The 15503-nt window shown below is 35.5% G+C and overlaps 1 protein-coding gene and 1 long non-coding RNA gene across 2 annotated transcripts; one reads left to right on the top strand and one right to left on the bottom strand.

Annotated features, from left to right (window-relative positions):
- Nucleotides 1-1101: 1101 nt before the first annotated feature.
- LOC110012940 (uncharacterized) lies at nucleotides 1102-6899 on the top strand. Its single transcript, XR_016062835.1, has 4 exons — nucleotides 1102-1685; nucleotides 2417-2488; nucleotides 2556-2782; nucleotides 6764-6899. It is a non-coding gene; the product is annotated as an uncharacterized LOC110012940 (long non-coding RNA).
- On the bottom strand, nucleotides 2318-15288 carry LOC105173528 (protein tesmin/TSO1-like CXC 5). The gene is made up of 9 exons (XM_088875585.1): nucleotides 15155-15288; nucleotides 14570-15054; nucleotides 13335-13445; nucleotides 11876-12053; nucleotides 10028-10381; nucleotides 7568-7671; nucleotides 7399-7493; nucleotides 3909-4325; nucleotides 2318-2762 (listed from the first exon to the last, which is right to left on the bottom strand). Exons 2-9 carry the CDS (start codon nucleotides 14893-14895, stop codon nucleotides 2512-2514), a joined length of 1836 nt encoding a protein of 611 aa, XP_088731711.1. The 5' UTR covers nucleotides 14896-15054; nucleotides 15155-15288; the 3' UTR covers nucleotides 2318-2511.
- Between the last annotated feature and the right edge of the window lie 215 nt (nucleotides 15289-15503).

Raw genomic sequence — 15503 nt, 5'->3', positions numbered from 1 at the left:
ACAATACCCCTAAAATTTACTTTTGTATAGCAAATAGGTCATTCGTTAGTCAAAATTTATTGAGTATAATCGATATCAACAAAAGAACTTAATGAAATTTGATATAACATCGACTGACTTATTATTGTATTATTATAGGTCAAATAAAATTTTTGTAACAAAACTACCTAAATACACCTCAGCACATGTATTAACGTGTAAAAATGTATAAGGATAATTGGGTCATAAAAAAAACTATTTCACTTGTAATAAATAAGTAATAAGTTAATTGATGATAAATATGAATTTTTATCCTTTTTTTTTTTGTTAATATCATCAAATTCGATGAATTTTAACTAATGGATAGACTTATTATTAAACAGAAACAAACCTCAAGATACTATACGTAATTTTTTAAATCATAAAAAGTTATATATAATTATACCAAATTTTAGAGGAGGGGAGTGTAATTAAACCTATTTAGTATTTGAAAAAATATAAAAGAGTCTTATAGTGGATAAACTAAATAATTCATCAACATACTAGTCTATAAAAATATTCTAAAGAATTATAAATATATATATATATATATATATACAAAACTATAATTCGTGATCCAACATAATATTTTAAACGATTCATTATAAAAATTAGATGAAAATATACTAAATGCTAATGAAATGGACTTGCTCTTAGATAAACGATGAAATTATAGGGTACTTTTAATTTTTTAAATAATGAGAGGATATTTAAGACTATGACTTCCACATGTAAAGTAAGATCATTTTCTTCATGTAGATTTATGCGGATTTTAGTCAAAAGAAAAACATATCAAAATATACTAGGAGGACATTGGTGCTTTATTTAGTGAAGATTATATAAAGATAATCTTTACTCTTATATACTGAAAAGCAAAATTATAAAATTAGTCCTATAAGCACAAGAGTGGTAAAATTGGTTCCATAACTATGGAATTTATAATTTTAGTCCTTTACATTTTAAATTTATAGTAATTTTAATCTTTCCGGCCAAAAGTGGCCAGAAATTAACAAGTCTAATTGGGTTTAGGATTTGTACATCCATATAGACCTCATTTACATAATCAACATCTTATGTGGATACTGACGTGGCAAATAAAGAAGAAATTGGGGGAATTCAACCTATGTCATAGGATGTTGACGTGGCAAATAAAGAAGAAATCCGGGGAATTCAACCTATGAAGAGGTCATGACGTGGAGGGTGTCGTTGATAGAAACTGATCGAATCGATGTGTGCGCCTTTGGGGAGGCAAAGACAGGGGTGGTGGTCCATCGGTGAAATGATCGCTAGCAGCCGAGATATGAAGGAAAAAAAGTGGAGCGGCGAAAAAGTGGCTGAAATGAAAGTAGAGATAGCTGGTCGAATGGTAGACAAAAATGAATGGGTTTGGGTGCGAACGACTCGCCAGAGAGCATTTGATTTGTGGTGGTCTTGAACAGTAGCTAGGTCAGACCGCAGCGAATTGAGAAGAAAGAGAACAAATCTAGGTTGAGGGTAGCGGTGATGAGAGGCGGAAAAGGGAAGGGGTTGAGCGTGGGCGAGGGAGGGGGCTGGGCTGGAGGAGGCGAGGGTGAGACTGAGGGCTAGCGGCAATGGGAGGTGTGGGAGAGAGGAGACTAGGCAGCGGTGAAGGCGGTGCAGGTAGGGTGTTGCGCAACGACAAGAGGGTGAGGTTTGCTATTGTGGTTCTTTTTCTTTTTTTTTTTTTTTTTTATGTCAACATCTTTGAGAATGCCACGTATTTAATTCAAACCCAATTAGCAGTCGGAACCTAAGGCTCAATTTATCTGGCTAAAATCTGATATTTTTTATTGGCATGATTAAAATTGTCAATAAATTAAATCTTACAAAATTAAAATCATCAGTTCAATATTTAAGAGACTAATTTTGCCACACCTTTACATACAGGACCAATTTTACAATTTTGCCTACTTGAAAATTAGTCAGAAATACATATTTTACACACATATATATATATATATATTATATTAAAATAACATTTACCAAAATACGAGTTCTATATTCTTGACCCAAACGGAGGAAAAATAAATCACCAATACAGTTCCAATTCAAAACCCCCACCCCCTTTTTTTCTTTTTCTTTTTTTTTTTTTAAGAAAAGAACTATATAACTCAGTGAAAGCAGAGAAACCAAAGCCAATTGCTAACTCCTCCCCGAAACAATAACCTTCGGAGTAAAGGGCCAACAGAACGAGCTCCTATCAGATTAGTACCTCCGTGAAACAATCACAATAAACTCATGCTGTCCTAAGTAAGTTGCACATAAATTGTTCAGTATATGGAAAAAAAAAATTAAATCTTAATAATTAATATTATCAATGATAAGATAAAGTTCCTATCAGATTTAAAAGAGTTCTAACAATTGCCTCTATGTGTAGTGTTTGCTGCAACATTGAAGAAAAGCCAGATCTACATTGGCCTAAATTACAGAGATGTAGCAGCATATTTTGGTAAATGTCTACTCCTAACCGCCTTATAAGTCTCTTTCCCGTTTCGTTCTTACATCCCCATTTTCAGCAGGTGTGATTGCCCTGATAGAGGGGATATTATGCACAGCAGAAGCCGTTTGAGTAACTATTGCAGAAGTCCTCTGTCGATGAATGGTGACACCATTGCTGATGAGCTGTTGATTTCTAGTTTCAGTTCTCACATTTGAAGTGTCGTTGCTGGTTAGATCTTTTTCGTTAGCTGATACTGTTCGTGCCAATGAAGAATATTTTGTTTCTGCAGGAAGGAATAGATGGGTTAGTAGCTCTCTGAAGATAACAAATGTATTCATTCTTCCATTTAGAATTACAAGAATAAGAACATTAAAATCCCTTGAACAAGTGTAAAATTTTGATGTAAAAATACAGATTATGCCTGATCAGTATAGTCAGGGTATATCCAAGACATAATTCAGCATGAACAGATGAGGGGGCAACCCAGAGCAAGCAAATGCACAATAACGTGAAATGACTTGTCTTAATAATCGTTTAATTTTATAATTGTTGTCCCCACAGATATATATCAAAAACTGATTGCCGCATAAAATAATCATTCTGCAACTGTTCCTCCTTTTTTATGTTGGAAGGTGAGAAGCTTAGCCTGAATAGATTAGCAGAAAAACAGAAGGGCTCATGGATGCATCATTTAGAGCTTAGGCCCTCAGAAATCCCGAGCTTTTCTTTTGGTCAGACCGTACTGAGCACCTAAAAATCTAAGATTAATCTTGGAATACCCATACTTCATCATCAAAGGCAAGCAAAAAGCATCAAAGAAATTCTTAGTTCTAATACCTGCACAACAGTATAAAGAGATGGCAACCTCTATGTTAATCTTGTTTTTCTTCTACCCATCCCTAGCAACATCCCTTCTCTGTTGGGCTTATGGAAACATATATATGGGGCCATGGATATACACAGTAAAATACCTGTTGTAACCTTATCAAATGTTGATAAGAAAGTGGAAGCCTTATTTTAACCCCCAAATGTCATTACTTTTTCTAGCCCCGCTTACGATGCAAAACTAATGCACAAAACCAGTACATTCTAATTGGGGATGGCTTACAGGCAATCTAAAGCATCTTTCTATGGGTTTCTGAGGCAATGTCGTGAAGAAGCAAATTTTTATTTGCATAATAATAGAAAGGACAAGAATTGGACCCCACTATCACTATAGGTTTGTTCTGCATTAGTACAGAAACTCTCTGATGAAGCTGTTGGTGATTCTTGACTACGAAAATACAAACACAATAAACCTAATGCCTCCATTTTGTGTTTCTGCAATTGGAACTGTATGCTGTTAATGGCCTTCTCATGCTTCCAATCATGTGTCCATAAATTTGGAATAAGAACAACAAAAGGCAAAGTAGAGAGGATATAAACTTGCCTTTTATTTCTCCTAAAGTGATGAGCCTGTTAAGACAATCTCGGAACTTTGTTAAGACAATTCTTTCTTGTTCTGCATATGCTTCAGTCATTCCTTGCTCAAGCGGCAACTGGGAAGACAAGTTATTTTGAACCTCTAACCTATTAGGGGAAGCAGCAGTAGTGAACACTGTATCTTGTTCGTCGCACATTAGAGCTAAAGTACTGGGAGACATTGGCCGTCCTTTTGATACATCAGCTCCATCCGAACCAGACTCCTGAGGTCTAGTTTTCTCAGTCTGGTTTTCAAATGAAGGATAATGAGTCAGAGCACTCTCAGCTACAGACTGCTTCTGGCTTTGACACTCATCTTGAGTCGATGAAGCCAATGAGGTTTCTCTAGAATCTCCTGCTCGCTTTTGTGCTTCATTTCTCTCCTCTGAAAAAATTACACAAATTACAGGTTAGGTTCATATTACTCAGAGAGAACATAATACTTATATCAGTTAAGTCATCCACAGGATGGGGCTTAGCTTATGAATCTGGCCACAAGTTTCCAAGAGCAATCACTATCATTTCATAATAAAAATTACCACTTAAAGTGACACCCTAAAGTTTCTCTCGAAATCAATGACTCCAAATGATTACTATAATCTACATCTAGAACCGAACACTTGGATAAACATATAGGACATATAAAATTGTAAAGCACACATCGTGCAGTTTTACTTGTATGCTCTAGTAGTCTGAAAAAGGTGGTTGAATCACTAACCTGAAAATTTTATGTTATGTTGAAGACTGTTTTACCAGAAGATAAGAGAAAAAATCAGAAGGCATATTCTACATGTAGAGTAATCCAAACAACCCAATTAATCATATAGGTAAAAACTGCATAGTCAACATATCAGGAAAATAGGTGATTATTCATATCCACTTGATGCCACAACGCAATCATACAAGATGATGATCACGAAACATAATTCCAAGGATTTTTTATCTTAAGAAGTCATAGTCATAGAAACACTTGGATTAGATTCAATGATTCAGGTAGACTAGCATAACTGATGCAAGCTCAATTGGAATATCTCTTTCCATAAACAGTAGTGTGAGAACACTAGTGCATATGTTATGCTTGTTAGGAGACAAGCTCATAAAACTACCTCATCATAGAGTGGAATTATTAATTTGAATATGAAAATAACTACTATGCATGAAAAAACCTTGACTAGAAACAATCATGGTAGCCTCACATTAGATGTTTAAATTATGATGAATGCTCCCATTTAATGTGAAGTGATAAAGCATACTCGTAAAATGAGATTCGGGATAAGCATAGGCCTGTAAATATTGTGTTAAGGATTCTCAATTATCCAGTAAATGATCAGATGTCAGGTGTTATCTGAAAGTACAAAACTTGCAAAATCCTTGGCCAAGGTGGGATAATAATCACAAAATTAAGTCGTGAACTTTGAACGAGTATTAGTTATTGACTATTAGGTTTTGGGTTTATTCCATAACCTACATTCAATCAAATAGATGGTGGAAGGATGTTAAGGCATGTTAATTGTAACTGAAATGTTCACTCGATTTTCACTTGGGTTGGGACTATACTTTTATCACGGTTTGCCTTCAGCGATTCCTGTTTCTTTCAAAAAGAAAGGAGGATTCAGATGATTGGAGAAAAGTCAACCTCAAGTTATTGTAGTGTTCAAGTACTGAGACCCTCAATCCTTCGACTGTCATCATAGTTTGGTAGGAGAATTAGGACGACGGCTGCCACCTCTTTCCAGACATTATGAAGAAAATATAGGAGATTGATCTCAGCTTTTCTACTGAAGCATTTTTCAGATTGCCAATATCTGCTGGACCAAATTCAGAAAAGATTTATACTTTAGCTGAAAGATTTAATGTGTAGGCCTAGTTATACAATAGTTGTAATCTCAATAGCGTCTTCCATAACACATGAACTGGCTTCACAAACTCTAGCTTTATGATGTCTTCCTTGAAATTTTCAAATGCAGGAAAAACATTACAGTTCACAGGATTTGCATGATTCCCGATTCAACATGAGTACTTTTTTGGTTCTAGTTGCTTCTCCACTTTGATGCTGTGGATCATCTTGTACATGTTCAGTTCTTCTCTACTCCTTGTTCATCACTTATGCTAAATATTTGTTCCCAAAATAATCACAGAACAAGTGAAGTTTACATGTCTGAAGCAGCTGTTACAATAGATTTCCTGTACTTAGGTTCAATCTCAGCATCTGCCTCTGATTCTTTGAGAGGGAATATGCAATAAAATTTCCAGCTTCAGCTTTGTTCTTAGAAACCCAATCACCTTCTCATGGTTTTGCAATCATGAACAACCTTCTTGGACTTAATTTAGGTATTTCGTTCTTAGAGTTGATCGTGTGAGCTTCATAACTTTTGCCAAATTCTCAAATCCTTGACTCACACCAATCATTCATTCGTCTCATATAACATAAATAAGATTTAATCCACCTCCAAAAGGAGTTTGCTTCTACACTATTGTTCACTCGCAAGCGTTAATCTAAATTGTTTGTCAAAACAATGGCTAGTAAACTTTTCCATATGCTCTTCCACGCACATACTCTTTGACAGACAACAATAACTATTGGAATATGTTCCCCATATTGAAGTAGCCTCAACTAACATATTGACAAACATTCATGATTTGTTAATCCAAAAGATTCTTCGCTAATGAAGGTATGCAGATTATGTGAACATGAATCCATTTTTCATCCATACTGCAGCAAAATTTATGCAGGGCAACCTTGCTAGTCTATTTTAGCTTCTATTTGGAGGCCATGAACAATAATTCAGTGATCTAAAGCAATTTCAGTTGTTTATGGAATAGGGAAAGATGCGGGCTTGTAGTGCATGGTGACTATGAGCGGAAAAGAATTGAAGTACTGAAAAATATATGAAGGAAACAATTCAATACAGGAGAAGGAAGACACCTAGGGTATCAATGCAGAACAAAAGCATGGGACTTGTATTCAACTGCATTAAGTAAACCAAGGGTTTACTTCTAAATATAGGTATATCATGCACTCAAACCACCCCCATACATGTCATACAGTTTAAGAAAGTCAATTTTATTTTCAAATCCTTGGCCCAGTTCCAAATATAAAATGAACAATCAATTCACTACCTAACTTTTTACCAAATGATAATGGTCCATTTTGGTATTTGAACAAAGCAGCATTGCAAAAATGGCTGGGATACTTGAATGAGATGTCAAAAAGGAAAAGGTGCAGGATGACATGAGATGGAGTGAGAACAAAGATGCTTATATCTTCTGTTTAGGCTATTGATATTATATAGGAATTTTCAAATGACTGGGAAGCACAACCAATCATATATATAGCAACACTGGGGTTGAAGACCAATATGTCAGATATGATATATAACAACACCTGAGTGGAAGATGAAGATATCAGATTATTTAGATATGACCAAATTTGTGAATCTTTACAAACTCAGCTGTACCTGCAAGCATCTTCGCAGCTTCTCCTGAATACACCACAAGCACTGAGCAGAGTTCCTTTAAGTCCTGGGGCTGGATGATGTCAGCTAACAGAGACCTTTAAATGCAATTCATTATTAGCTGTCTGAAAAAGTACAAAAGAATGATTCTTTAAAGAAAATGGCTATATACCTATAGGTAAATTTTGAAGGCCCCAACCCGGACGCATTACCAGACCGAGCGACAGGAATTGAAGATGATGAAGAGGAAGGCAAAGAAGCCTTAATATGGTTAGGCTGTTAACGGTTTACACAAATTCCAAAGTCAAAATCAATCACTAAATTATTTTCTTCAGCCATTGAGATACAAAAAGAAATATGGATAATGACAGAAAAAAAGAAGTAAACCTGATCAAGCAAAATCTAAAAAATAAGCTAACTCCTTCATCTAAAGTTCCAACTATTCAACTTGCAGATGCAAGTATTGATTAGTGCACATTTGTTTGTTGTCGCCAAGATATGGTTGAAAGCTAACTAATGGGAACATCAATCTAGCTTCATGAGCAAAGCATATGGTGCAAGCTTGAACACAGGAATCTCTAAGTAAAAATCAGAAACTAAACTGCTCCTTCAGCAGTTGAGATACAAAAAGAATATTGATAATATATAAGATGTAGTAAACGGTAAACCTGATAACGCAAATAAGTTAACTCCTTTATCTACATTCCAACAATTCAATTTGAAGATGCAAGTCTTAATTTAATCCACATTTGTTACTAGTCACCACAATGTGGTAGAAATTATCCCCAAATAATGATTATTACCAGCTAAATTGTGGGAATTGAACCAAGCTTTGCGAGCAGAGAAGAGTGGCAAGCTTGTAACCTCTGAGTTTGAACTTTCATGGGACTCAGCCTCAGATTCAATAAAACCTTACGGTATTATTATGTTCAAATTCGGACCACTAACGTCTAAGAGCCTCATGTCCAAGTGTTTGCAATCTCAAAAAAATTAAAGCCATCCTTCTCTTTGATGGAGACATAAATATATTAGTAATCATGCTACACAAAACCCCCTGTATGCCCAATTTATTGCTCTCATTTTCTTTTTGGATATCACAAAACCAAATTTCATTACCTGAATGAATTTATCCAGAACTATTCTCTTAAATAAAGTATGAGGTTCTAACTATTCACTAATTTCACAAGCAAGATTGTAAAAGAATACAAAATATACACTTCTTAACAATTATCGAAAAAACTCTTGGTTGGTCAAACTATACTAACTATTTTGGCACCCAAGAAGTAAGTATCACCGTTACTGCCAAATAAGATACTTAGTCACAAGAATCTTTGTGTATTTTCCAGATAACCTCTCTTTGTAGCATAATAAGCAAGACACTTGAGTTGTAGTTTCCCTATTTAGCCTTATAATTAAGATCAAATTTCAAACATATGGTATTGAATTATATTGTTTTAATTCATACTTCATTATCGTTAACTCCAAGGTTTTGTTTGCATATCTGCCCTGATCAATTTTGACCCATTTTCTGTGGTCAATGAAACAATAACTTGCTGTTGTGTGAAGCATTGTTTTCGCTGTTTGATTTTGCAATTCTGAATTAGTTGGAAATCAATATATTTGAAGTAAGATAATTCCGGGCTTAATTTTTGGGGGAACATACAAAACTGTGTAAAACATATCATGCATAATTAGAGGGATATTTTATACTTGCGTGTTACCATTACATTCGACTTAGAGGGAAAACTGTACACACACACATATATAAGAAATGATTGAAGAGAGCCGTGAAGAAAATAAAAGCGAATAGAATCTTATTTTTGTCCACTTCTGAAATACCCAAACTTGAAAAAAAAATATAATGATAACCAAATAAGTGGAATTTTTTTACTCAATTGGTAGTTGAGTTAAAATGTACAAAAAGAAACAAAGATTGTCCAACTATTTATGCTATTTGCATTGAACAACGCACTATACTTTATTTCTCCCTGAAGAGCACATATTTCGTATCTTTGATCTATCAAGTGGCTTCTTCTTTACCCAAAACTTTCACTTATCTCTTCTTCCCTCATTGATTTCTCATCAACCTCTTCTTTTTTCTCTTTCCAGCACACTTACTTTGGTTTATCCAATTACAATGACATATGTTTATAACTTTTTTCAGTATTAATAAAAAATTCAGACAAATATGTAAAATGAAAAGTTACAACAAAAAAAATAAACAACTAAAGGTTTTATGATGCTTTTAACTAATTATTCACAGGAACCAGTATGCCACACACCACCTGAATATAGGAAATCAATCATTTGTCACTAAACAATATATTTCTATGAGAAATATGCAAATTTTCTTAAGATCACATTTATAAGTTCTTATTTTTATAAAAATCTGTTAACTTCTTCTTGAGCAAACTTATCCTGATCCAGACTGAACTTTATGAACTTCAAGCTTGTCAAATTTTAAGTGGATTTGCTTCCTAAGCTTTAATTCAGCTAGGGAAAGAAAAAGATTTTAGGCTCCATCCCGGTTTAAATGGAATGGACCAAGCATGCAGAGCTCAGCCAGCTGAACCAATGTGGAGGCATTATGGGTGAAAGTTAACCACTTTTGAAGTATAAGAACAAAATTTACCTGTTGCAACTGTCCGAGCTTGTGTACAGGGTCTTTTGTTGATCCAAAGAAGAGATCTTGACCTTTCCGTTTTTTGTTAAATGGGGGAGACCCATAACCAGAAGAGCCAATAGCACCTGTGATGGCAGCATTTGCGGCTTGCTGGATGTATGCCATGTTGTTGGCATGATCTCCGTGAAAGAGAGCCTGTCTCTCTTCGCTTCCTTCATAATTTTTGCAGTCCATGCATTTACAATTTTCGGAACAAAGAATATTTGCTTGGAAACATTCGCAGTACTTTTTAAGGCATCCTGATTTCTTGCAGTGACATCCTTTGTTATGCTTTCCTGAAACTAAACCTTCAGCAGCTTCCTCCTGCATATTTACAAAAGCAATTGATCACATTATCAGAGTTAACAAAACACAAATTTGAGAAGTTTTCAATTTAAGGATGCATTGAAATGTAGAGTAATGTTGGTTATGTGCAAAAAGTGCTAGTATGTTTATCAAATCCAAGAAAATTTGTTACTGGTAATTGAGGGGAAGAAACTGAAAATGAAAACATAAACAAACAGCACAGATTCCACCTTTTGAATTAAAGTGTTGCAGAAACAGTACCCACGTCCAAAATTAAACACCACTGATGTTCCAGTGAATCTCTGATACTTGCAGGGACTACTGATGATCTAATAGTCAACTGTCATATCTGATACCTCGTATGCAGTAGCTATGTATTCTTCCTCTTGATTATATCTGGGAGCATCCAATCTTTTAGATTTTATGTTCTATTGCACTTCAGAGCCCAATAATAGTCCATGTGTAATGTCAGCACAAAGGTTGACCAAGCAATAGTTGTTCAAAATATTTGTATGAGATTCCTCACATGCTAAAGCCTCTCTCCAGTTTCCCTTTAGCACTCACCATAATGATTAGTTCCGGAAACAAACAACATCAGGCAATTTACTTCTCCCATAGTAATCAAAAGCTAAAAAAGTGCTATGACAGTATGAAGAAAATTATAGCATAAGGCTTGCCTTCTTCACTGGTCAGAGATTTAGAGCCATCAAGGTGCTAATCAGGAAAAAACAGCTTTCTGGAACTGTTTTCCCTAAACCAGAACAACCATACTCATTATCTACAAGAGCTAGAACTTCCTTCTTTTTTTTTTTTCCTCGGAAGACAAATAATCGTTCACTAAACCACAGAATTATGAACTTTCTCTTTGATTTACGCATGTAAAATAGCAACCAAAATCCTATTTCTTTACTATAATAACATCAATAGCACAAGAATCAAGGGCATAAGTATTACTTTTTCCAGATAAACTAGATATCAAAAGATACCCAAATCTTCATTTTTTTCCTGAGAAGGGAAGTCGTGTTGGTACTCTAGTATTACTTAAGTATAGCTCAGTCACCGGTGAATATAAAAGGATATCTTCTAACATGTAACTGTTAAAACAAGCAAATGTTCCATCCTGGACCTGTAAGGTTTTAGTTTTGACTCTCTATCACCTATAAGGTTTGAAATACTAAGAAAGCATTTCTAGCAAAGTAAAAGATGCCTGAAATTGCAAGTTGAAGCATAAGAAAACACAACCTACAACCGCTTATAAAATATTCTGGCAAATCCTGAGATTATCCATTCAAGCATGTATTTTTTTTTAACAAAATGAGAAACATGTACAAAACTATAATTGATATTTGCATGGACGCTAAGCATCAAAGCCGCAAGGAAATCAATCATAACGAAAGGTAGAAGAGGAAACAGAAATCATAAGAAACTTGTTAACCAAAGTAATTCCTAGCTAATGCTTGGTACTTGAAATGCATTTTCATGAGCAGATGGCATTCTGAGTTCTGTCAGTACCCTGTTATCCCGAGCTCCATGTGGACTGCTAGCAATTTTTGGCCTGAAAGCATTTGGGTTACGCTCCAGTGTAGCCTCAACAGCTTCACGTCTGGCAGCTTCATTTTCAACATTGTTATGACAATTCACGCAATTGCAACCATCACAATAGGTTCCAGAAGCAAAACATTCACAATACCTGACCATAATTCATAGTAGAAGCATTATGCTCCATTCTAGCATAACGGAATGCAGTTTACTTAGAAAATTTGGGGAGAGAATTAAGAACATGGGAGCAGTTGACTAGCTAAAGAAATTATCAATTTAATTTTCTTCTGAAAATTGAAACAAATAACTATTAAGTACATATGTACCTATAATCTAATGAACCACACAACTTAATCAGCTATTCAGAACTAGGGGCGTCCATGGCAAAAGGAAACTAACAGTTGTAATGTGTACAACATAAGAAGCCAGTAAAACTAAAAATACCCAATATGGTTAACAAATATCTTTGAGGCCCATAGAATAATTTTTTCCATTGGCCCTACGCGTAGCAAGTGGATGTTGTCAATGGATGAGTAACAACTTACAACAAATTTCCCCTTGGTACTTGAGGCCCTGTTAAGGCCAGCATACATCAGAATATAAAGATTTTTGCCCAAAGCCAACATTAACAATTGTTGTATCCTCAAATGAATAAATCCATGCAATCAATATATATTGATCTTCATATGCTAACAGAACATAGTAAAATCTCTAAACTACATTTATACAATTAGAACTATCTCAGTGAAATTAAACATATGCGCAAGATATGTTCGAAAGCATGCAAAAACATACAAGATCTCGGTTAAATCTATACATGCATACAGTGACAGCTAGACAATTCAGCACAAATTACATATGAACAGCAGAAGTTACGTATAAAAATGCGAGCTGCAATTTGAAAATTGGAAGATGATATTTTAAACTCCCATTATACAAGTTAATTAGTCTAAGTTCTAATTAGCATTTAGCATTAACATGCAAGCACAAGAGGAATGGTCCCTGCTACCAACAACAGAGGAAGGCTAAAATTTAATGAGTGGAAAGGAAACAAAGGCCATTACTTCCTAGATTTTAAGTGTGTACTTTGCTAATAGATGCGCCAGGGTACAGCGGTAGGATAGAGCCAAGTAGAAATCAAAGACAGTCATGCTCAAGGCAAAAATTTGAAAAAGCTTCCTCCCCAACCGCCAAAGTAGAGAAGGAAATAAAATAACGCAGGGAAAGAAGAGACTTCAGAGACAGAAAGATGTTGACATAATCTTTGTAGTAAATAACTGTTCTAAAACTGAATCCTTCATGTCCCTGATTTACTAGTGTTTGGACTTGGTTGGGATTCAGAAAATTCAAAGAAAGAATGTGAAGGAAATAAAACTCTACTAGTTCAGTTATTGGTCATACAGAAAAAAGATGAAAATTAATAGCTGCTTACAACTTCAAACATCGCGAATGTTTGCAGTTGCACTGTTTTTGCTTCTTTGGGGTACCATCTTTTACTTCATTTACACCTTGTCTTGGCCTCGATCTTGGGGATTCCGGTTTCCTGAGGAAAGAAGAGTATTTATCATAATACAATAGCAATGCAACTACCTTTCTACACAGTATTGAGTTCACAGAAATGGCCTACTAAATCAAGTACATGAAGTAAGCACACCCAAATATACTCAGTCTGCAATAGGTAGCCACAGGCTAGATACTGCACTCCTTTCATTATTAACAAGTAATAAAGAAACCAATACAAATAATAGAAAGATGGAAAGTATTTCAGAATCAGATATCTAATAATTGCTCTCCAAAAATGCAGCCTTGATAAAGAAGTCATGCTATTTCATACAAGCAACTCATGAATAGTTGGAGCAGTAATGCAGACAGAATGCATTAACCAGGATTAGAGGGGGGGAATCTTTTCCTGGATATTTTTTGGCAAGAATAATGACAAGAGATACGTAGAACCATTTTACGAGCATTAGCTAATAAAGTTCTATCTGAAACTGATGAAAAGAATCATGCAAAATAAGCCAGTAGAAAGAAAGATTTCACTTGACACAAAATTGTCCGCAGACTTATTTGTAGTTTGTTTAGACAGCAAGAACTCAAGGAACTCAGAAAATGAAGATGTGAGAACCCAAACAAAAGCCCCCACAGTTATCATAATTTAATCATTAAAAAATGCAACAAATAAGGAAAAAGTGACTCATGAACTGATTTCAACATCAGAAACTCAAAAAATTCCATGTGAGGTTCCACAAAATTTACTCATTTATCAAGCTATGTCAAATTCCAAAGGCTTGCAAGAACATTTTGTTAACAACCAGATTCTTATCAAGCTTAATACTTCAGTCATTCAGATAAAAACAAGGAATTATCTGTCCTGCACATGTTCGTCAGCACAAAACACCACCTCCCCCTTTCTCCTACCCGAGAAGTAAGAGGGATGGCGATTCTGAACATCTAATACAAGTCATTTTGTATCAATATTTGTCCCATTAAATACTCAAATATATCCAATAAACCAGAAACCTCACAACTCTCTAGTGATAGCAAAAGGAGTGACCAGAGAAACCTAAAATTTTCATATATTAATTAGCTAAGGCTTTAAAGACATAATTTTTGTTCTAAAGATCCAACCTTTATCTAAAATAATTGAGAAGTGCAAACGCGACTCACACGAGAGGGCGTATGGAAGGGTGAGTAGGTGGCGCAGCTGGCTGCGGAGGCTGTTGCATCGCCATGAACAGCATCTGCGGCGGCTGCAGGTGTGGCGGCTTCGTTGGCTGGCTCGGCTTCACTAACTGAGGAAGCGGAGGCTGCTGGCTGGGCTTCACTACCTGCGGCTGTTCCACACTCGATGCGCCACCACTAAAGCCAGTGAAATCCAGCTGCCTCACTAGCTTCCTCGCTGGAAAATCCACTCCCGCAGTAGAAGAAGCCTCCGATTGAGGCGGCGGCGGCTGCTTTTTTGGAGGGAAATCCCCTCCCTCGCTTTGCTCCATTCAAAATCAAAAATCAAAATAAAAATCTCACAACAACAAATTTCACTAAACAACAACTTCCCAACCAAAACAAAACAAAATCAAATAAATAACACTCGAAATTCACTCATTTTTTCTGTCAAGGACCCCCACAAATCCTACCAATTTCACATTAGGCACCTAAAAAGGAATCACAAATTCAGAATTAAGGACACTGCCACAATTCGAGCAAGCTGAGATTCAAATAATGGAAAAATTAAAAAGAAAAACAAAATCTCACTGCTACTCTGTCCGAATTGAAAGGATGTTCGGTCCATATATTCGTGTATAGACGCAAATGCGTGTACGTATATTTCCTGAATGTATTTTTGGAAATGGGGCTCTGGTTTTGAGTCTCTTCCTCCCTCTCTAGCTTAGCTTTTGAAATTCAATTTTGTGAATTTTAGACGGTCGGATAAGCATTACTATCCCATCCGACGGTTATCGTGGGTAGTTATGATCCACGGTCCAAATTCATAGAAGCCTCTGAGTTGGGCTTTTTACCGTCGATCTCAGACGCAGGGAATTTACTGAAGTGATAGTCTAGGATAGAGTATTATCAGCTGCAAGCACTTGCATTATAAAAGTCA

Source organism: Sesamum indicum, linkage group LG11 (assembly GCF_026168435.1).
Source record: "Sesamum indicum cultivar Baizhima isolate 11 linkage group LG11, ASM2616843v1, whole genome shotgun sequence".
In the NCBI taxonomy this organism is placed as follows: Eukaryota; Viridiplantae; Streptophyta; class Magnoliopsida; order Lamiales; family Pedaliaceae; genus Sesamum; species Sesamum indicum.
Note: the sequence above shows the minus strand (reverse complement) of the source record. Positions and strands in the feature narration are given on the sequence as shown.